This window comes from Oenanthe melanoleuca, chromosome 4A, assembly GCF_029582105.1.
Source record: "Oenanthe melanoleuca isolate GR-GAL-2019-014 chromosome 4A, OMel1.0, whole genome shotgun sequence".
NCBI lineage: Eukaryota > Metazoa > Chordata > Aves > Passeriformes > Muscicapidae > Oenanthe > Oenanthe melanoleuca.
Genome location: NC_079338.1, coordinates 6,432,639 through 6,455,034, shown reverse-complemented (window position 1 = coordinate 6,455,034; position 22,396 = coordinate 6,432,639). Strand labels below are relative to the sequence as shown.

The following is a 22,396-nucleotide window of genomic DNA, read 5'->3' as shown; positions in this document are numbered from 1 at the left end:
AAGATGAAGAAGGTAAGATATACTTGGCTTGCCAGATTAAGGGCACTGGCATTATACAAACAGGGAAGGAGATGGCACAGGGAAGGGATCATGGGATTGTTAAGGCAGCACCAGTGACATTAGTTTAAAAATGCATTAACTGTGGAGATAGAGCACCTCTGAGGGACCCTTCAGAGCTCAGGCAAGAGCATGTCCTCAGCTGCTGTAAATCTACATCCCCCGCTTTATGGAGACACTGCACAGATTTACACCCACAGCAGCCCAAGCCTTTCCCAGGCTTGGCCATGGATGTGTGTAAGAGCCATCCAGGATGTACAATTTAGAACACAGCATGAATGCAGCTATGCATTAAATTCAGTGCTATTGCCTTTGTTTTGTTTGATCTCACTGCCTGGAAATACAGTGATCTTTTATTGGTAGTCACAGTTTTTATTTGGACTGTGACACACAGGATTTGATAAAGACGTGGGAAGTAGATCTTCACCTGATGGAAACTGGTCCAAATCCAATGAAATCAATGGAAGTACAACAACTTAAAACCAGCAAAGAATCTGGCTTGCAACACTATGTATGCTAATGCCAGGATTCTTGTTGGCTCACAATAACTAAGCTGTTTCCTTAATGTCACAGTGTCTTCTGGCTTAGTTTTTCTCTTGGCTCTGTAGTCCACAGTGGTTGTCATCAGCTTTCCTTCCAAGCCAAGTTTGATAAGTTGAAATTAAGGTGTTATTTACAACCTCATCCTACAGCCAGACACTACTTTGCTGGAAGTGTTAGTTCTGTAGGATGGTAAAGTCATTAAAGCCCTCACTGCATTTCCTCTTAGGGCATTACTAGTTCCTAATATTATATTGTGCTGTCAGTCAGTCCCTCGTGAAGTAAATAATGCCCTAAGAGTAAACATGGCACTTTAAATTTGAATGTCAAAGGGATAAATTGTTTTCATAAGTTCCACCTCTTTTATCATACTTTTTAAATGTATGTTTCTCATGAGAATACCTTTATTTTAATAGCTAAATTGAAAACAAAAACCCAAACAAAATATATTTTACTTGATGTAGAAAGACTCCTATAACAGCAGAGATAAAAAATTTACTTTGCTTCCACTGGGTCTTCTGCAGCTTTAAATAAGCAGTTCTACTAATAGCACAGTCTGATTGGGAATTTCCAACTAAAAATAGTATCAGTTTGGTTTTTTTTTAAATGGGACCAATAAGAAAAATAAACTCTCCAGCAAAGAGCACTCAACAGAACAGAATGCTAATCAGGTCATTGGTAATAGCCTGCTTGTACCTTGCTTGGGATAGAAAACTTGGTCTGCTCAGCCTTGCCAGGAGTGTGAATAGCAGTAAGAGGAGGAGGCCAGGAATGGGTCATCTCCTAGGGAAGAAAGAAAAAATTTAGAAAACAAATTCTTATACATAAAGAAGAAAGAGAGCTCAAAATGGTCACATCTGCTTCACTGGACCTGGAGATGCAATTGCTCAAGGAATTGGCCCCACCACCTCACACCCTTAGGTTGCAGAGGAGCACCTTAACAACCCCACAGGCAGGACTTCCTCAAAATCCAAGTGAGGACAGGTTTTCCTCTTGAAAATTGTGATCATCCATGTCTTCATCTTTACCTCCATGGTCAGCCTGCCAAGCTGTATGAATACCTGCAAAGCCCAAGCAGGAAGGGGCCCTCCTGTACAGCATTGGGTGCAACGAATGGCAGCGCATGGTGGCAAGATGCAGCCCTATTCAAGACTTCAGAGTGGCAAAATAAACAAGAGGCAGGTCCAGAAAAATCTGGAATGGGCTTGCAGCATGAATGCCTGGTGTAGCAGAGAGCAGGGGCAGCACCACAGCATCCTCTTGTAGCACTGGCCATAGGCTCTTACTGTGATAAGCAATGTCACAGCCTCAGAGCACTACTGATTCCACTTTGCAATGAGGGACTGAGAAACCAGGTGACTCAAACAGACTTACTCAGAAAGTCTGTACTTAACCAGGAAATCCAAGTATCCAGTGAAACTTGCCTACCAGACCATTTAAGCAAAAACCATCCATTTTTTTGTATCAGAGTGTTTATTCATTATTTGTTCACTCATGTCCCATTTATCTATAAATAAACAACCTGGGTGCCCATGGCTAGGAAACATCAGCAGAGGAGCAGCACACACCTGCTCCTTCCCACTGCTAACCCAGCAAGCCTGACAGGAGCACACTGGGGTTTGTGCTCATTGGAACAGGGGGAAAATCACTGAAACCAAGCAACTGCACAAGTGCTAGTTTAGGCAGAGCTTGTAAATGCCCTTCTAATGAGTGTGTTTTATGGGAGACACTGCTTCTTTCTCGCTTATCTTTGTTTTTAATTTAATAAATATTTAGAAAGGCAGTAATAGTTGTCTCTGGCATTCTGCTGTATCTTTGTCTTGGCTGTTTTTCTTTGCCTAAAAAGCTCAGAAAGAATTCTTTCTTGAGACAAGGAAGGCAAAGAGTAGAAGAGCATCTGATCTCAGAAACCTTATGTGTAATGGCCTGACTGCAGTAAACTACATTTCCCAGCTGCGATTACACACTTGTCAAACCCAGGGCTAGACACAAGGAAGTTCATGAACAGGCCAGTTTCTGTAGGTAAAATGACAACCCCTCAAATGCTCCACAAATAAAAACATAACATAATCCAATTGATTAACAAAATATAGGTGTAGCCAAAAGGGCAGTGTGGTGGGTGCATTTTGGCTAAACACATGCCCTGGTTAGTTTCAGCTAATACTAATTATAGTTCACTGAAGACAGAGCCAGCAAGTTTCAGAGCTAAGTTGTCCCTCCCAAATTATGTGTCACACAGTAGGTTAGGAGAGAGAAAGGAAAACTATGTACCATGGTCTTCAGTCAGTGGGACAGGCAGACATATAAACTTCCTTGGGCAGATGGGCCAGGCTGCACTCCTGAAATAACTTCTGGGTTTCTGCTGTGGAGCCCAGGGCCTGTTTTCACTAGACAAAGCCCAAATGGTGTCAATGAGGAGGAAAGGAGCAATTATTGAATGGCTCATCCCTCCTGGTGTGTGAGGCTGTGGCAGCACAGTGCCATGACAGGAAGAGCGCTATTAAATGGCACTGATTGTCTGACCTCTGCACAAGGGAAGGCAGAAAAAAAATTTCAGCATCCCGTGAACTTTTCTGTGGGATAATACAATCCAAATCCTGTGTGTCTTGGCCAAAGCCTATGCCATAGAGGTTGCTTTGTGGCAAATATCTTCATAGCAAAATGATGAAACAGAAACTGTATCATATAATTGAAAGAGAGCCAGGCATTGACTGAAGGCAGAAATGAAGAATATTCTGCAATTATAGGCTTGACCTCAGTCTCTTCCTGCCCACACAGAAAATGCTGTACACAGAGCCTGGGATTCACAGGGAGGTGATGCCAGTAAACATTTCAGAATATTGCCTGTCAAAAACACGTGTAGTAACCACTGCCTACCTACTTGGCAAGCTGAAGCGTAAGCAAACCTAGTCATCTCTCTATTGGGGCACACGTAAACATAAAACAGTGGGAAAAAGAGTGTGTTATTATTTGAGGAAATTCAATTACAAGAAATCCTGCCTTCACTGAGGTTAGGACTATCCTATCTCTGTGTTTATGGAGTGACCTCCTGAGCACCAAAATCTCTTACAAAGGTACAGTCTAGTTACATTGAAGTATTTAACTTCAATGTTCGCTGCAATGAAAATTATTGGACAGAAAATTCCAGAAAAGATCATACATGTATAACAGCGCAAACATTTAAAGCTCAGCATATAAACCAACACTGTGTGTGGAAGGAGTGAGAAAGAATACAGTTAGCTAAAGAAACATACCTACATCTACCTACAGACAGGTACCAGAGAGCTGTTGACCAAAGAACCTTGAATGGTGGTAGAGAAAGTTTTGAGCTTACTCATCTGAAAAATGTCACTTCATTGTGACAGCAACCCCACACTGACCACCACACAGTTGCATGTTCCAGTCACACAACGCTGACCTACACAAGGACATGCAAAAATTGCACTGCACTGTTGTCAGTGAAGGGTCAAAATCCCAACCCCACACCCTGCAGCTCGCTCCTACTCATTACTTAAGCACAGATAAGTTACTCTGGAGTATCAGAAGAAGAGATGTCATTTGTTTAATAAGCCACATGACTTCACCATTCCTCCTTGCACCCCAGTTTCTTCTGGAGGTCACTTATCTTTAAGTACTTGCTAAGCTCTGTTTTGTTTAGGTTGTGAAATCTGATACATCTTTTTTCTAATTTGTTAAGACTATTAAAGAGCCACATAGAGAGTGCGTGTTGTGTATGCTTCCATAAAGATGTGTCTATAACCTCCTTAGTTTGTAAATACCTGGGAAAATAGACAGGGAATTAAATTCATGTTTTTTTTCCAGGAAAAGTTATACACTTTAATCAATCCAAATTTGGAAGTATTTAGAAATTCCTGGAAGTAAAAATAATAAAAGCAAGCATATGAAACACTTTAAAGAGGAATTTAATGGAAACAAAGTAATCCCACAAAATTGAGTTAGGATTTATTTTCACATGGTTTGGACTTAAAATAATTCCAAAATCATGTTAACTGTTGGAGTGGGTAGATGACTGCTATAGAAGCATAGATTTTTTTATAGACCTGGAGATTAAATGAGAAAGTAAACCTGCACTATTTCTTGGCTTAAAAGTCACTGTGGTCTTCTGATGTAGTAACATCAAGCTTCCTCCTTTCTGAAAATTATTTAAACATTGTTTTAATTGACTCCATGTGTTTAATTTATTAGAGCTAGACATGCTCGTCTCTTCAGCTAGGTCTGGCTTTCCTGGCTATAAAAGCCCTCAGGTAAGTAACTAAGAAGGACACATGCAGACACGATCTAATGAATCAAACAAAACACAAATACCCCAAGCAAACCTTCTATGGGATGCAGAGGTACAAGGCCAAATAATGATTTAAAGGGAAGGAGAGGACTGGGGAAGGATTTAAACTTGCAAGTTTCTAAGGAAGAGGTCAGAGAGACAGAGAGAGAATTGAATACAGGGGATATAGGGCAAATGGTAAATAGCTTTACAAAACCAGTCCCTAAAATTAATAGCAACCTTCAAGATTCATTTCCTGTCTCTGTATTTCATTTTTCCATCATTTCCTTCTTGTTCAAAAGAAAGTGTACCGTGTTTTTAAGTACAGATAAAAGCACTGAGCCAGGCTCTAAGAGATCATTATGGAAAAAAAGAAGCAGGATTGTGTACTCTGCATTCCTACTGAGGCAGCTTCCCTTCCTAGCGCACTCTGAACTGCTTTGCCTGATCTAATTTGAAGTCTCTCAAGATACAGGGCTCATGCTACTTCCCATGGGAGAACTGAGGGGAGACATGAGAACGGCCTTTTATTACTAAAAGAGCTGTTCCTAAAGGAGAGAATAATCTGTTCTCCAGTTTTACGGAGGGTATGCACTGCAACTGCAGCCAAAAAAATTCCAGTTAGATATAAGAAAAAGCTCTTTAATGGCAAGATACTGCAGAGCTGAAACAGATTGCTCAGAGGGCTACACAGACTCCATCTGTGGAAGAACACGCCTAAGAACAGATAAGCACACATCAGTCAGGCATGGCTTAGGCAGAATTGATTCCTACACTGGGACAGAGATGTGTAGCAGATGATGAGATTTCTAAGACCCTACCTAGCCCATTTTCTTGTTCTGAAATTTTGATGGATCACAACTGGTTTGGCCAAGCCCTACTCTCACTGTGGATACCTCCACAAAAAAGCAGAAAAAAGGTGCAGCAATCCCATTTTTTTTCCTTCTGCGGCCACAAAGGCAGTCTCAGGACCGACACTTTCCCACATCATTAGAGGGCATCCAGTGGAGTAGGAGGAGGACCAGCCCCACACACATCACTAGCAATAAATTCATTCAATCTGAGGCCACTGCTGAAATGGCCCTCTCAGTACTTTTAAATCTTAGCTAAATCTATTTCTTTAAACCTCCTCCAATTTTTGGAGACACAGCAGGCTAAAGTCACATTCAGAAAAAATTAATACGTGAAGAATAGATGTTCTAAGGTTATTACTAACTTGATGTTACAGCTGGTGCTAAGCAACATACTGCCTTGATGGAATAGAGATAGAAATAGACAGCCAAGTGATTTACCATTTATTAAAGACTCTATTAATTATTTATTGTTTTATTAACTATTTATCAATGCAACCTTAGTAAAAAGCCTGTCTTGTTTCTTGTTTCAGAAACCAGCATCTTTCTGGTTTCTGCATTTATACAAACCTGATCAAACTCTGCTGGGAACCCAGTAAAGCATGAGGGGCAGCCACACTTTCTGTGTGTGATGCATACTGAATTAAAAACCATCTCAGCCTGTTTCATCTTTGGGCAAAAGGCTAGGGAATGAATGAATATATAGACATATATTTATACATGGAAATGACAAGCAAATGGCACTAAAGCCTAAATGAACACAAAGGCAATAAACCTATGGGTAGTTTTCGTTCATATTCCTTATGAGGAATGGATAATTTGCACAAGTGGTCGGAAATATCCTGACCAGTAATCTGGACTGCTTTATACTGGGTCAAAGGCTTCCTTTGGAAGGGATTTTGATACGTTGTCTGCATTGACATGGATGTGATAGATGCATTCATTAATATACATTGGATTAAAATTTCAGCATTTAAAAAAAAGTCTCATCACCAAAGGGATACCAGGCCTTTTTCCCTATGAGAGGAAAAAAAAAATTAAAATACGTCAGGCAGTATTCATAGAAGGGACGGCCTGCTATGTTAAAGCCGAAAACCTTTTATTAATGCAATTATTTTAGCATATTTATTATGATTGGCTAGTGCCCAGCGCACGTATTTTGAGGAAGAATGTGGTGGCATCGACAATAATGTCTTTGTTGTACTAGAATTTATCTAGTTTCTGTCCCAAAAACTGCTTGAATGACAACTGGAAATACAGTACATACATGCCTGCGTTTATTATTGAAAAACTAGAGTTGATTCTACAAAAAGCAACCCTTTTTCTGACCACAGCCTAAACCACAGTGTGCACCTCTGGGTTTTATCAATGATGATTAGTAAGTTCCCTTTGCCATGGGGGAATGGGATGCATTCCATATCATCCCATGGTAAATTATTATTTCTTTCCTTTTTAACAAGAAGGAAACAGACAAAAATTATACTCCGTGAAAATTAATACAGAAATTGCTTTAGAAACCAATTGTGGTTGACTATAAATTTTACAGCGTATGTTATCCTTCCCTACTTTGTTAGCATTTGGGAATCCACAAAGAAATATGGATATTTTCTTTTTCTGTTGAGTTTCTCAGTACTCTATGACTCCTGTACACCTCAAACTTTCCAATATATTTTCCTCATACTGTAGCTTTTATAACTAATAACACTCCTATTCTTTGCTTAGAGCATTTACAAGACAATAAAAAAAAAGTAAATCATGATTGATGCACTTACTGCTCTAACCAATCTCGTGTATGTAAAGAAAAACAATGCTCCATTACAGTGAGAAGGATCCTCAGCTCAGGAGGCTGTTTCAGGGGGAAGAGTAAGGAAGCCACACCACATCAACCCACCACTGCATTCAACTTCACAAGTCTGCTACAATCCTAAGGAAGCCATGGCCTATGTAAAAGTGTGTGTACCCTGTCAAAGGATTCAGCTCCCTGCTGGGCCTGGCCCCAAATGGTCCATGCTGTGCATACAGGAGTTCACTCCTGAGGCTCCTTTATGAAATAGGTTGAATACTTTTCTCCAAGGTGGATCAGGATAATTTTCTTCAGGGTTCACCTCAGGAAGATTATGTGGTCAGAAACTGGCCTGAATGTATTACACTGCCTAGGACAATCAATTCTTCAGTTCAATACCGAATAGGTTTTGTGCCTTTCAGCACCTTCTCATGTGTTCTCAGCATTTTTAGGAGCATGCAGCACAACCCCCTATGGACTCACTAGAGAAATACCATCATGATGAGCTGCACAGAACCAGAGATCTGCAGCAGCTGTATCCTACTCCTGCCAGGCTTAGGATCCCAGTATGAGTAAAGTGCATGTAGAACATGGGGAGCTAACAGAATATGACTGGCAAAAAAAAATCACACAGTGTGAAAAATGAAGCAGGACCTTACAGCAAGCACACAGGTCAGCTTTCTTGATAAGTTTTATGTGATGAGAGATCTAAGAGTTCAGTGAAAAATGGGGATGTTGGAACGCGTGAAGTCAAAGGTAGATACACCCAGCATGTATGACATCCTCTCTGAACCACCACGTCTTTGTCTTCCACCACTGTCTGAGATTCAAGCCCAAGTCCAGGAGATGAGCAGGAGCCAGTGCTGTCTTTGTGATGAGTCATGAGCTTCCAAATGGTCCAAAGACAGGCATGTACTGACCAGGAATAATGACACTGACTGGAGTGGTAACTCTGCTTCCCAGCCAGGAAAGGCAGAAGGAATCTCTTCAGCTGCAGAAATGTGGGGGGTTTTTAAGGACAGCCTTATTGGTTGTGTGCAAGTAGAGGATGATCAAAGTTTTGCCAGGCACGTACGAGATGCTGGGCCACAGGAGATATTTCTATTTCCATGTAACTATTCCTCTGTACAGATCTATGGACAGGTCAGGCACATCAACTATCAGAAGGGATCAAACTGGAGGTCCCACTCGTTTGTGCTGTGTCTTTCACAAAGCAGGAACATCATGGCAATCATGAGGGCAAAATCCTGATCTTCCATACTTTCAAATTCTCAGCTGTGCTGAGACCTTTTCTGTTTAATATAGCGTCCAGAACTTGATATTTGGCTCACACCATCTAACACCAGTTTTAGAGTCTTACAAGTCAATGATATGCCCATAAATATTCAGGTACTTGCAGTCACGTGTACCAAACCCAGTTCCAGGAGGCATCCTTCAGCTGTCACTCCTGGTAACTAAACTAATGGCTTTGCTGCCCAATACACAGAAACAGAGGCCTGCTGTGGACAGTATGGCCAATGCAATACCTCCTGTTCTTGGCAGATTTTCATCCCCACTGAGATGCACATCCAAATCCCATTGATTTTATTTATTCAAAATAATACTTGTTGGTAACCATCCCCAGGGGTGGCACATCTTATTGTCATAAGGGCCCCACGAGGTAGGAAGTATGCACTGAACTGTTAAATACAACATAACATCCTGGCATACAACAGTATAGTATAAACAAAGGCACAATAAGTCGTAAAAAGCTAATTCTTTCAAAAGTTACTAATACCAACATATAATTTCATCTCTGCAATTTAAAAAACATTGGCAAAAAAACCCATTCTCCAAGCAAATAAGCAACTGTGTTTTGAAAGTATTCACTGCTGGCACTTGTTTAAGAGAATCTGGTAATTTGTTCCATCCATCCTCAGCTTCACAAGCAAGAAAGCATGTCTTGAATCGCCTGTTTTCTTCTCTGAAACTTAGGGTTCACACCAAGAGGAGAGCAGAACTATAATTTACAGTTACAAAACAAGACTACTCCTACCCTGAGGCACTCCACTGTGTGCATTTATACAATACATTACATCATCTCCTTTACATTGCCAGATGTAATCAATTCATGGGTTTTTTCATACAAGTACAACAGGGAGTTATACTGTCACAGGATAAGACCTTATCAATGGAGTTTATTATAAAATGCATTAAATTTCTGAAGCAACTTATGGCAGCATAGTGAAAAAATAAAATCTCCAAATTCAGTATCAGACAAAATTAGATTACTAAACTACAAAACCTCTTGTTCTGTAAGCTTAGAACAGAAACTGTGTAAGTTTTATATCATGGAATAATTTTTAGACCCATGTAAACAGCTTAAAACTTACATCCTGACAATATGAGGAAACTGAGTCCAAATATCATCAGGAATTTGAAAGTATTAACTTGTGCCAGAAAACACCAACTTTGACCTTAAAACAGGACCATTAATTACCCGAAATAGCATATAGGGAAAATTAAGAAAGCAGGCTAGGCAACTTATTTGAATTTAAAGACCAATTCTTTTGTTTAAGCTATCATTTGCTTTCATTAAAATTGGACTCTGAGTTGCTACTCATCAAATACAAAGAAATGAAGCTACCATACACTGCTGCAAAATATACACTAAAATCCTTTACAAAAGTGGTTTATTTGTCTTCCAAACCAAGACTGTGCCAGATCTTTTATTCTGCTTACCACACAAGCAGTATTGTAGCAGGGTTTTCCTGCATGTGTGTGCCAGGGTAGCATTTGTTTTTGATATTGCTCTTATACAGTCTCATCACCTCCACTGTAATGCTGTTAAACCAGCAGTCTGAGGCTGAAGCAAAGACATAGTGAACACCTAGAAAAGCTGAAACCTGCCTGTCTTACAAAACTGTCTTTTTTCACCATTCCTTTTCCTTGCCTATGTAATGGTTTCCCTGCCATGTGTCTCAGGTGACAACTTGCTTCTTCCTTCATGCATGAAGAATTCACTTTCCCCTATGAAGCATGGCTATCTTCCCAGTGTCTACTCCAGAGACTATGAAAGCTCTGTGGGGCACAAACTGTCTCATTTTTTTCTTATGCCATGCCTAGGGCAGTGGTAAAACTTCTGAATATTGGCTGAAAATTTGGAATAGAGATTATGGGCTGAAAAATCCAATGGATGTGTCCAAAATGTATGGATAACTCAAACAGAGCTTGATCAGTATTCAGCAAGCCCTGGATGTAGAAAGGAACTCCAAACTTATGCCTGTTCACTGGTTCCTCTAATTTTGTCACCTTGGTTTCTTTTGTAAAGTTAATGTTTGCCAAACAATACACTATGGGTCCTCATCTGTAATACAGAGGTAGAGTCCTTGCTGCCTCTCATGCTCAACTCTTTAATTCTGTTCTCTTACAGAAAGACCTAACCCACCACCTGAAACGCTTTCATGCAACCTGGCATTTATTATAGTAATTTTAGCTTCTAGAAAAGAACAAACATTTCAGTCTGAATTTCCTTCTCCTCACTTGTGCCTTGAAGCAGGTCTGTTCCTGCATCTATGTGTCCTGTAAATCATGCCAACACTCCCCTTTGATCCACTCCTGCTAAGCTAACAGGTGTAGAAAAAATGGATGTATGCTACAGAAAATGTTTTGATACAACATACACTTTTTTGGCATGTCAGCCTTATCCAAATAATCCAGCTTAAACAGTAAGGAAAACCGAAGCCAAAACATGCTGAGGTCTTTCTTGATCTCCTTCAAGGTACGGTGGCTTCAGAGTATTTCTGGTAGACAGATTCCCACATTTGATTCCTCATTTCCCAGCATGTTTTTTCTTACAAAGCTAGTTGGAGGCTGGAAATGTTAAATACTCAGGACTGCCACTCAGACCTATGACAGCTGAGGATGGTGGTCCCACACAGAGCAGTCCTAGTGTCTGAAATCAGTGTTTCTGACTGTGCACCAGATTGATCGAGCCTCCTGTGTCTGCATTTTTTAAAAACTTCTGACAGCAAACTACATTGAAACAAACTAACTCCTAAAAACAGGGCTGAAAAAGGGCAAAGTCCGTAACCTTCCTGTCTCAAAGCACTACACTACTTCTTTTCCCACAGGAAAATTAATGAATAGGACACAAAAGCCACAGTACTGAAATGCTGTAAATTCAGTGCTCCAGCATTTAAACAGCGCATCTCTACACTACTGGATGATGACATGTATTGTCTTTTTTGCTTCTAGATGGCCCAAAAGGAATAGCAAACTGTTCATTAGTAATAGTTTATCAGGGATTGTATGAGCAATTTGGAACAAACTTGGAGCAAGCCCAAGAAAAGACCACCCAGCAGACTCATGGCTGCCTAGTTAGCTTCAAGCAGTGTGAGCAAGTCACAGCTCCAGCTGGTGTCAAACACTGATGACTACCAGTTACCAAGCAAAAACGAACTGGAATAAACATGCCAAAGGATGTTTTGTTTTATTTTTTTCTTTTTAAAGTACAAAGTGCAATGTATTATTATGTTCAAGCAACTACCAAAAGGAGTTGTTGATCTCACTTTGCTGTAGACATACAAAGACTGGATGCAATAACACAGCATTCTTTTTGAAGGGTAACTTGTGTTATAAGTGAAAGATGCTAGAAAATTACAATGCTGCTGGCAAAGTAGACAGAATGATACATTTAGTCAAATTCCCAGTCTAAGCCTTTTCAAAGAACACAAGCAGTTAGTGCCACATTTCATGGGGTTCCTGTATCCTTTCAAACATGATCGCTTTCTTGTAGTTTACACTTATCATATTAAGAAAAATGGTAATGAGGCGATCATGACAAATTCTTTTAAAAGAAACAGTGACTCAACTGCCAAGTAAAAAAAAAGAGTGATAACCATTTTCATGGAAAGAAGCCTCCAGTGAACGCCTTACTGTTGAAGCTCTGTTCTTTGTTTTGTCTGAACTCAGGAACAACGAGGGGCTGCTCTTCAAAAAAAATTCTGAGTGTCAGTTTTCATTTGATTGGTACAACATTACTTTTTCAGATAACTGGCAGTTCAGACCTCTTGTTGAAAAGATTAGGGACTAAAGAGGTTAGAAATGATAAAATAATGGAGTAAGTGGGAAGGGATTAATTTGATTGATTTAAAAAATAAAAAATATTCACTACTGGGAATATGCCTACAAACCAAACATGAAGTGTTTTTATCCTAAGGCTCAGAAGAGTATTTTTAAAGGTAACTATATCTTGGTACACACATTTTCTTCAGTAGGATATACTCATGGCAAAGAAATTAACGGACTACAAAGCCCAAAGGGGCTTTTAACACTCAGTACTTGTGCATTGAATGCCATCAGAAAATCACAAAGCATTCCTCACAAAAGATCAGTACATGCCATTTTCCAGTTTGGCTCCAGAGGTGAAATTCGGTCCACACTTTAAACCCCTCAATCAACCCACAGCAAACACAGTGAATACAACTCTGCCCATTTTTTTTCCTGTTAACCACCCATGCCAGTATCCTTTGCCATTGTGGGTTCATGCTGCTCCTGTTTCACCCTGCAAAGCACTAGTTGGTATTTCCACCTCCCTCAACAGCATCTGCTTACACATTAAACAGAAATTTTGGAATAGAGAAAACATTTAAACAAGAGCTGTGAAGTGTTGATAACAGGTTTCTAAAGACAGCCACACCAGTGCCCAGGCCCCAGGAGCTCCGGAAGGTGATGCAGTAACACTTGCAGCAGGTAGAATACACAGAGTATACAGAACATTGAAAAAAACTGGGCACTTGGGTCAGACCTTCAGATTCTTGTTTGGAGACAGTTTTTCTCTCCTGCCTCTCTGAACAATCATCAACAAACACCTCAAGGCCTTGAACTAATGAAATCATCTTCATTCTAATGCTAGAACTGGACATTTTCTTCATCTGACTCCTGCAAGGTTGTATGACTGCTTTTAAATAAAAAATAAATGTGAGAAATTCTTTGAGAAAAAAATAAAAAAAAGAAAATACAAAAACCATTCTGGTCAGATTTTCCAGCTATCCAAAGAAACTGTTACACTGCTGACAAACCAATGTGGCAGGATCTACTGGCTAATTAAATAAATGTGACAATTTTACTGTGACAATTTGAAAACACTCAAAAGTGCCACCTATCCACAGTGTGAATTCTTCTCAAATGTATATTAAAACCCATGTAGTGTAATAGAAAATTGAAAGCAACTTACATATTCAATAAAAACACAATTATAAGCATAATTTGAAATGTACAGCTAAAATAGATTGGAAGTTCATAAGGTTTCTAGAATATTAAATTCAATGACACACTTTCCTTAAAGAAATATTAGAAATTCAGATAAGCCACAGTATGCAGCATAATTTTAAATATGTGATAGAGCCTTGCTTTTGCCCAATTATCACACTAATAATTCCAGCTGAGGACATCAATGCATTTTGCTAACAACTAATTTAACTTTCAACAACGGCAGTAAGGGTGAGGTTCTATTTCACCATTTCACAGAAGGAGACATAGTGGAGCAAAGGGGCATCTCAAGGTTATTCAGGAAGATTGAACGTAGGATGTTTTATACGAGTCTATGTATTCAAGAATTTATTGAGAGGGTGTTCAAAGACATGAGAAGATGAACCATACCAGTCTTTCACTGGCAGATTTGAAGTGGTGTATTCTGAAGATTCTAACAGCTGGAACAATCTCCACAGGTTAGAAGGAACACACCTTCAGAAAAACCTCTGCTGACTATGGTGCATGACAGACCAATAGCACCCAGCAAAGATATGAATTCTCCTCCCCAAAAGGCAGCTTCAGGAACTATTCTCACTGCAGAATGTGGAACAATGTGAATTTAAGACAGTTGACCACAAGACTGCCTGACCATGTCAGGCTGCTTCCACAGACCTCATGGGGGCTGGCAAGACTGTGTCATCACATGACACTTCCCAAGGAAAAGTCCACCTTTTTCTCCAAGGGATCTCTCAGGAGTAAATAAAATAAGTTTTGATCCATACATCTTTTGGTGTCTGTATTCTTGCCTTAAGAAGAAACCAGGAGTGGCTTCAGTCAAACTCAGCTCACAGTGCATTACGAAAATGGCAACAAGCATTCCTGGTATCTGCTGCAGCAGAACACTTCCACCCATCTCCTCCAAGCCCAGCAATGAGATTCAAAGTTGAAACTTCAGGTTTGCTCCAGGCATCAACTTTGTCCTGTTCTCTTTACTTTTCTTCAAGGAGCTCAAAGCAGTAAACCATCAAAAGTTGTGACATGCAGGTGTAGGTAAAGCATAAAGTGGGAAACTGAGCATGCCTAAAGTACCTGGTCTTTTTGATCCATCACTTTAATTTCTCTAGTGGTTTCCTTACATATGTTTCTTTTAACCATCAACTGTTTTTTGACTGTCATGGTCAGAAATTTCAAAGGAGAATTTTAAAATGTAAGCTCTTGAAACTATTTCTGAAGGTTTGTTTAGTTACATTTCCAAGTCCAGTCTTCCCTTGGATACTGTAAGTGTCATAGCCTTTTCCTAGTCTGCTTCTAGTCTTCTTCTAATTGTGATTAGGCTAACTTAAGCTTCATGGACTCCATGAGCCTCCTCAGCAGAGCTGACTTATGGGGAAGTTTCTACCAGGATTTAAACCATGCAACACTTGCCCTTGGGGCTGCAAAAATGGAGCTCTTCCCATTTGTGAGAGAAAGAGCCATAGAAGATGTTACAGATATTTCAAACCCGAATTGTTTCTAAAGCATGCATTCATTTAAGAAAGCCTAACACAATTTTAATATGTTTTCAATGTCTTCATTCTGTGCCGAAAACAGTTTGTTCTGTAGAGTACACATTATTAATCTATTTAAATGAAAGGTAACATTGCATCATGTCTAAAGCAGTATAAACACTCAGTGCCCATATTTTCCACATTTCACTTTGACGGGACAAGATGAAATAACAAAAATGATTAATCTGAGACCAGAGAAATATTCTACTACCTCTATCTCAAAACAGGACTAGTTTTTTTTACTTAATGCTCTCAGTAATTGTGTAAGTGGAGTATGGGAGCTTCAGATGGCTTTTCTGCTTGGCCACACTGCAGACTGTTCCTCTGAAATCAGCAGCAGCACTCCAAGACAGATACACAACAGGCTCTGGAGTTCTTAATCATGTTTTTGTACAACATAAACTCATGCAGCCCACAAGGTCCTTAGGAAAGGATACCTGGTACAGCTAGAGCCAAACACTGTAACACAACAGCAGTGTTGAAAATTTTCCATCCAGTTCAGCACTTGGAGCTTTTTTCTGTTCATGAGAGCACAGAAAAGGTCAGAGTTGATCTGACATGCCAGATTCCTTGGGTCTGTTTTCTTTAGCACTTTTGCTCCAAGATAAGGGACTTACTCTTTATTTACAAGGATGAAAAAGGATGGGAATTCAGGTCTCATGGGTCTCCAAATCAGGACTAGGAATCTTAGCCTTATGACATTCCCCACTCAACTACAAGACTCCACGAAATTGTTTTCCCACATTTTTTGTCTCTTTCACTTAATTCTGGAACTGCAAAACTTAGTGGTATTTGAAAAGGTAGAATAAAAAATAACCAATGTTTTTAAATTCTGAAGAGATTCCATCTGATCTTCCACAGAATTGCAAAACTTAGTATCTTTTTCCCTAAGAAAATAACTTTGCTTAAATTACTTTCTTGTTTGAACTTGCTTTGAAACAATTACTTTGTACAGTCTCAAAAAAGTAATTATTTTTATCGTAATAGAGTACTTAATCAGAATGAGGATGCTGAGCATGTAACATTGCAATACACAGTGAATTGTTTCTGAGCTGACTTTCAATAAGGAAGAGAAACTAAGAATGGTTGTTTTGGTGCAAAAGAGATGCTGAAGAGCTTGGAAAACAAACTTCACTCCTTCACTGGCAGTCATTCATTTATCATTTATCATGGGAGTACTTTGTTTCTCTTCGGGCGCAGCAAAACATGTCCAAACTCTTGTGATGCCAGCTCACTTTACAGTAATTTTAAGTAGCAATGGTAAATCTGGCAATGATGGCAGAATTATATAATATTACTGAAATCAGCAATATTTCAATTTGGCAGTACAAAAATATGTGTGAAAATATTATGGTAAAGCAGATAAGAAAACAGAATTGAACAGTGAGTTTGAAATAAGTGCACAGCAATCTCTCTTTTTTCCTGAATACCTTTTGTAATCTTTTTTTTATTGTTACAGTGTAGACGGGCTGCAATAGACCCACGTAATGATCAGATTTTACATTTCAAAGTTCTTTGCTAAATAGTTTATTTAATACTGCTATGAAAATAAAACCTTTATTTGATAAATGTGCCTGCAAGCTGGAATCAGACCTTGCTTGTCTATCCTGACAAAGGTCTAATCTTTTGCTGCATTACATCTTGAAGAGGCATTTATCCCTGTAACAGACAGGTGCAGAACACCAGCTTTCAAATACAGGAAACTCTGCACACCCACATACATTTGTTAGATCAGACAGTCAACCTTTCCTCCCCATCACCTCCCCAGCACAACAGTCTGCCTTGCCTTCAGCTGGCAGCACAAAGCAGATTTATATTATAGCTCTGCACAAGTGCATCACTCCCCTCACATGTAACCTGTGCCATTCCAGCCATGCAATGGGACAATCAAAACAACTGCCACAGCCAAACACTTGGCATCGCCTTGCCAGCTTCCCACTCTGCCAGCCTCAAGTTAGCTCTGAGCTTCAGACACGATGCACCCTCAAGCCAATGCAGGCAGCCTTGGGACAGTGCTCCTGGGGTCCTTTTCTCATATGGGTGCCACCATAATGTTGTCACTTGTAAGGGTGAATGGCCACAAATTTGAATAAACCTGTTCTGCCATGGTTAGGTGCAGCACACAGGGTTCAAGGGTGTGCTCTAGGCTGGGAAGACCTAAGACTGCCTTTTCCAGCTCCCAAAGAGCCTTTTGTACTCCAAGCTTACATCAGGCTGTCCTCAAATGACTCCAACTATTGATTTCACCCTTCCTGTGTATATACTGGACAGTGCACAAAATTCTGGAAAAATGCTTTCTTTGACCTTCCTGGAATTGTTGCTGAATGCTTGTGGTGATGCTGAGACCAGAATTGAGCTGATCACCTACAAACCAGGAAGGAGCTGTTCTCAAGGAAATATTCAGCATTTCCATTTCCTGGAGTGAGACCACATCTGGAGAGTCATCAGAGCAAAGAACTGGTCTCTGCTTTTATGTATACCTAAAGTAATGCAGAGGTAACTCCTTTTTATTTTATAACAGCAGCAGCAACATAAGTGGAGCTGCTGCCAATTTATACCAGTGTGGGAGGAAGAAGAATCAAATGAGATCAGAGGTCAGTGGAATTACCCCTTGATTTATATTGATGTAAGAGCAGAAACTGTTTCTGCCTCCATTGAAAAAATACTGATAAAAAGCTTGAAAATGCAATGGCTTAAAAATTGCTAAGAAATTAATTGTTTTTATCCATCCAAATCTTTGTGTACATAAGCAAAGTTTGAAAGAAAAAAACAACTCTCAAAGCAGGCTATTACCCGTTCCTTGCATGCTTTCAAAGGCTGCACGCCAGAGCAGGGACAAAGGCTACAGATCCACATTTACACATGAGTTAACTTTTCAATCCATTTTTTCATTTCAATAGAAATAATAAATCACCTTATCCAGGAGAAAGAAACAGCTTGACACAAAACATAGGGTCCTGGGCTATTTTTATAGCACACCTAAGACATATAGGGATTCATTTATTTACTTAGCTATTTAAAAGTGGCTACTCTTACTCATTCTCTGGACAGCTAAATGCCAGGTTGCTAAGTTACTGTTACTTGACATCATCTCCTCCCCAACGTGTTCCCACATTTGACAGCTTCACATGATTTACTAGGCCAGTCAGCTCGTTATTCACTTGTCCAATGACGTCTGGATAATCATTTTAAATTCACTTCACGTCCTCCCCAGTAAGACCCCAGACTCCACATGAAAATGTTTAAACTACTCATCAGCTACTAAGTGCATTTGTAACTACACTGGACAGCGTACCGGTATTTTTCGAATTACAATTAGTATAACTAGGTTTAGCATCATTCTTCAATGCTGTTTGTATTTTAGAAGAGAAACAATTACTGAGGGACAAATAATGGGCTATATCTATTACAGTCTAATTTTGCTATATGAACAGCTCACTTTGGCTGCAGGTGAGACTCAGTGCTTTCAATTGCCATGAGGAAGGTAATCCTACACAAAATTTGCAGAGTCAAGGGCACTTTCACCTGCTGATCAATTTAGACGACCATATGAATTACAGACTTTGCTCATTTAACTCCAGTCTTTTTTACACTTATTACAATCTGAACTATATCTGGGATCTGTTTTGGCTTCCAGACTAGAAAGCTTCCAATTAGTATCACAGCTGTTCACATAACCATCCGAAGTCCATCTAGCTACTTGATGCCTTCCTACAGTGAATATGCATTCTTCTGTTCGCCTAAGCATGGACGGATTTCCAGACAGCAGTGCCTGCCCAGGTGGTAATGATACAGCCACAAAAGCTGCAGTGTACAGACAGCCTTGCTGCTGCATTATGTCCAATCAATTGCCTAAATACCCAACCCGAACTCCCAATTCACACTCCTCCAGAACATGTTGTTTAAAAAAATTTCCTTTCTCTTGCATGCAATGTTGCACGCTTATCAGCTCCTTAGCCAGGGGTAAACCAAGGCTAGGGAAGGTCCCTTCTGTGATCCCCATAGACAGGAAAAGGATCACTGCTTGTTCACCCTCACTGTCACCTACACACGTCCTTTTCCTGGGCCAGGATATGGTTCACATCACATGCAGAGAAAGCAAGGTACACTGATGTAAAGACTGGTACAAGTGGCACAAGTAAAGTTTAGGAGACTGGTTTTAAATGTCAGCTCTCTCACCCCATCTGAACGTTGGGTCACAACATCTCAATGAACTCATTTTTCAATGGATGCATATAGCAAGTGACAACTTAATTTAAATCCATATTAATAAAATAGAATTACATGCACATACTTTTAATTACCTGTCTTCCATATTATCCACACTTTCAAAACCATTGAGTTGTTTGGGAAAAACTCCCAAACACATTTTAGAACAGAAAGGAGTGTAGGCCACAAGGTATTCACCCTTACCTTTCATTTTGGTACTAGCAACCAGTATTAAATGCATTCTGTACTATCATTACTCTTTGGCCTTAGTTGTATAAGAGATGATGATCATTATTACTATTTTTTTTTATTTATTATTATTTTTCACAACCTTCTCAGCTACCCTGGTTAAAAAAGTAAAATCAACAAGAGACTGGTTTGCCATTAACCTTTGGCTGTAGTATTGGGAACAGTCCTTAAAGCATTTACACAAGATGAAATAAGTAGCTAAGTGTTTCAGGAAATCTACAGGACTGTGAAATTTTGTCTCTGAAGACTTAGGGGTCTGAATGGAGTCAAGACCTTTCCCCTCACTTGGTTGAAAATTTTAGAATATAAATTCAGTTAAATCTATTTTCCCCATAACTAAAAAAAAAAAAAAAAAAAAAAAAGGAAAAAAAAAAAAAAAAAGACGACAGATTAGGAATTACAAACCTTTACAATTAGAGAAAACATTAATCAAGTTCAGCTTTTCAAAAGAGCTATGTAAAATCAGAGGTCACAGACCTTTGCAGGAGTACCTCTTCCTTGTAAAGAAACTTCCTAGCAAAGAAACCCTCGAGAGTTACTGAGTCTTTCTGAGGAATTAAATCACTTATTCCCCAACTTAAAAAAAACAAACCAAATCAAAACCGGAAAAAAAAATGCAAACTTCAGGGTATGCATTGCTCCAAGGGCAAGCACCCTTCCTCAGCTCTTTGGGGAGCACAGCTTGGCAGTAGACATAGTCCAGAGCAGAAACTGCCAGGAGCTGCCAATGGTTTGGTTGGGCAAAACACAGAATTACAGCCCAGTTGTCCAACTTTGGGCCTTGACTGTCTTGAAATCCTTTGTGTTTACCTCTGTATTTTTCTGACAGGACAGAAATATGAATAACCTGGTGTTTTTACTGAGTGAAGCTGCCATAAGGGAGCTGAGACACACTCCCAAAAGTTAATCAGAGCCTATGTAAATGGCCAAAAAGGACCCATCAGGGCTGGAAACATAATCCAGGTTCTCAAAATTTTCAGCAAATTTCTGCGGACACCAAGGGTTATTCTTTCATCTGGAGCATCCAGCCTGAATCTTCTGACATGGGGTTTCCATGGGGAGACCAAATACTGGATTTTGACCACTGCTGGGCATCACATTCTCTTACTTCTTTTCTCTCCATTGCCTGTCAAGTAGAATATGATACCCTGTGTGCAGCCAAAACACATTTCCTGCTAGCTTGTTCTGCAGCATAAATTTGAGAAGAACAAAGTAAAACACTGACAAAACCCACGCGCTTCTAATTCCAGGTGTGCTTCAGCACCACATGTGTTTGGAATCCTGAGCCACAGCCCTGAGGACATCCAGCTGGGGCTGGAGTCTGCTGGGTCCTTGCTGGGCAGTCCCAAAGCAGCTCTGTGGCTGCTGTGCTCACACAGGCAGGGCTGTGCAGCCCAGTGCAGGCAGGTTACAAAAGGCTGAAGGTAGCCTGTGGTGCCCTGAACAGCCCAATGCCACGCCAAGGGCACAGAGCCCTGCAAGCAGCACCAAACCACCCTCCCCACATGGAGAGGAGCACCCTGGGGGAACCATGGCTCAACCCCACGTGCCAAGACTGGATCTCCACCCCAACACAGGTCTCATGTGCTCCAGGTGCCTTCTGGCCATGCCCGTGCCTATGGTGGACAGGTTTATCCCAGGATGGGCATGAGAGATGCCTCTGGGCATCTGAAGCCGTGGTCCTGAAAGATCTGCTGGTTTGTATCCTTCTTCACATGTCCTTGTGAGAGAGATCTCCAGAGACAGGGAATCCTGCTAAATTCCTGCTCTGTCCACCCCAAGATTGCCCCCAAGTTCAATGGCCCACTAGTATCAGGAGCAGGGACTCTGCAGCTCATCCCCATTCTCTAAAGGCAACAGAAAGTCCTGCTCCAATCTAGGCAGGTTTCAGAAGGAAGCCCAGCATATTGTGCTTTTTTTGTTGACTCAAATTACAGTCATGGTGTAGGAAAAAGGGTCACCATCTTGATTAGAAAAAAGACATTTCTGCTTCCTGTGATTTATATACACTGTTCCCACATTAAAAGTGTCACCTGGATGACTGATCCCTGAAATCAACCCCATCACATTTTCTTTTGATGCTGTTTACTGAAAACAACTGCTTTCCCCAGCCAACAAGTCATTAATTTTAAATATAGTAATGAACCTAATTGAAATATATAAAGAAAGAAAATAGACATTTAAAATGTACCAAGTATTTTGCACAGCCTTTCAACATTTCCTGTGCTTTTGCTCCCTTAGTGTTCTATAGGTAATAAACTTCTGCTCCCTTTGAAGGTTGAAAGTAAATATTATTTATTTCCTTGCATTCGTTGCTCCAGGGTGCTCATACAGGATCTTCTCCCTTACTCCAGGTCTGCACAAGCATGCCTGCTTGCTGCCTCAACGCCCTTCTTCAGCAACACTGCCAACCCCTAAAGACATCTAGAGCAGCCCAAGATAACTTTTGTATAGAAACCAGAAGCAAGTTTTCCAGCCTCTTTAACTCTGAATTGCAATGAATATTGAGAAATTTATTTTATTTTATAAGCAAGAGTAAGTCTTGCAAACAAGCTGGCATGACTTTTACACATGATTTCAGGTCTGGGTAAGCCTGCAGCACTACCTCCCAGTAGGCTGGACATGGCTGGCCCAAATTCCCTCT

At 40.2% G+C, this 22,396-nt stretch overlaps 1 protein-coding gene across 5 annotated transcripts in view; it reads right to left on the bottom strand.

The window, feature by feature from the left end:
- AFF2 (ALF transcription elongation factor 2) overlaps nt 1-22,396 on the bottom strand; it is a 334,567-nt gene that overhangs the window by 131,197 nt on the left and 180,974 nt on the right. For all 5 annotated transcript variants that reach the window (XM_056491312.1, XM_056491315.1, XM_056491314.1 and 2 more), the window contains exon 5: nt 1,294-1,380. In XM_056491312.1, coding sequence (XP_056347287.1) covers nt 1,294-1,380 — 87 coding nt within the window. The remainder of the gene's footprint in view (nt 1-1,293; nt 1,381-22,396) is intronic.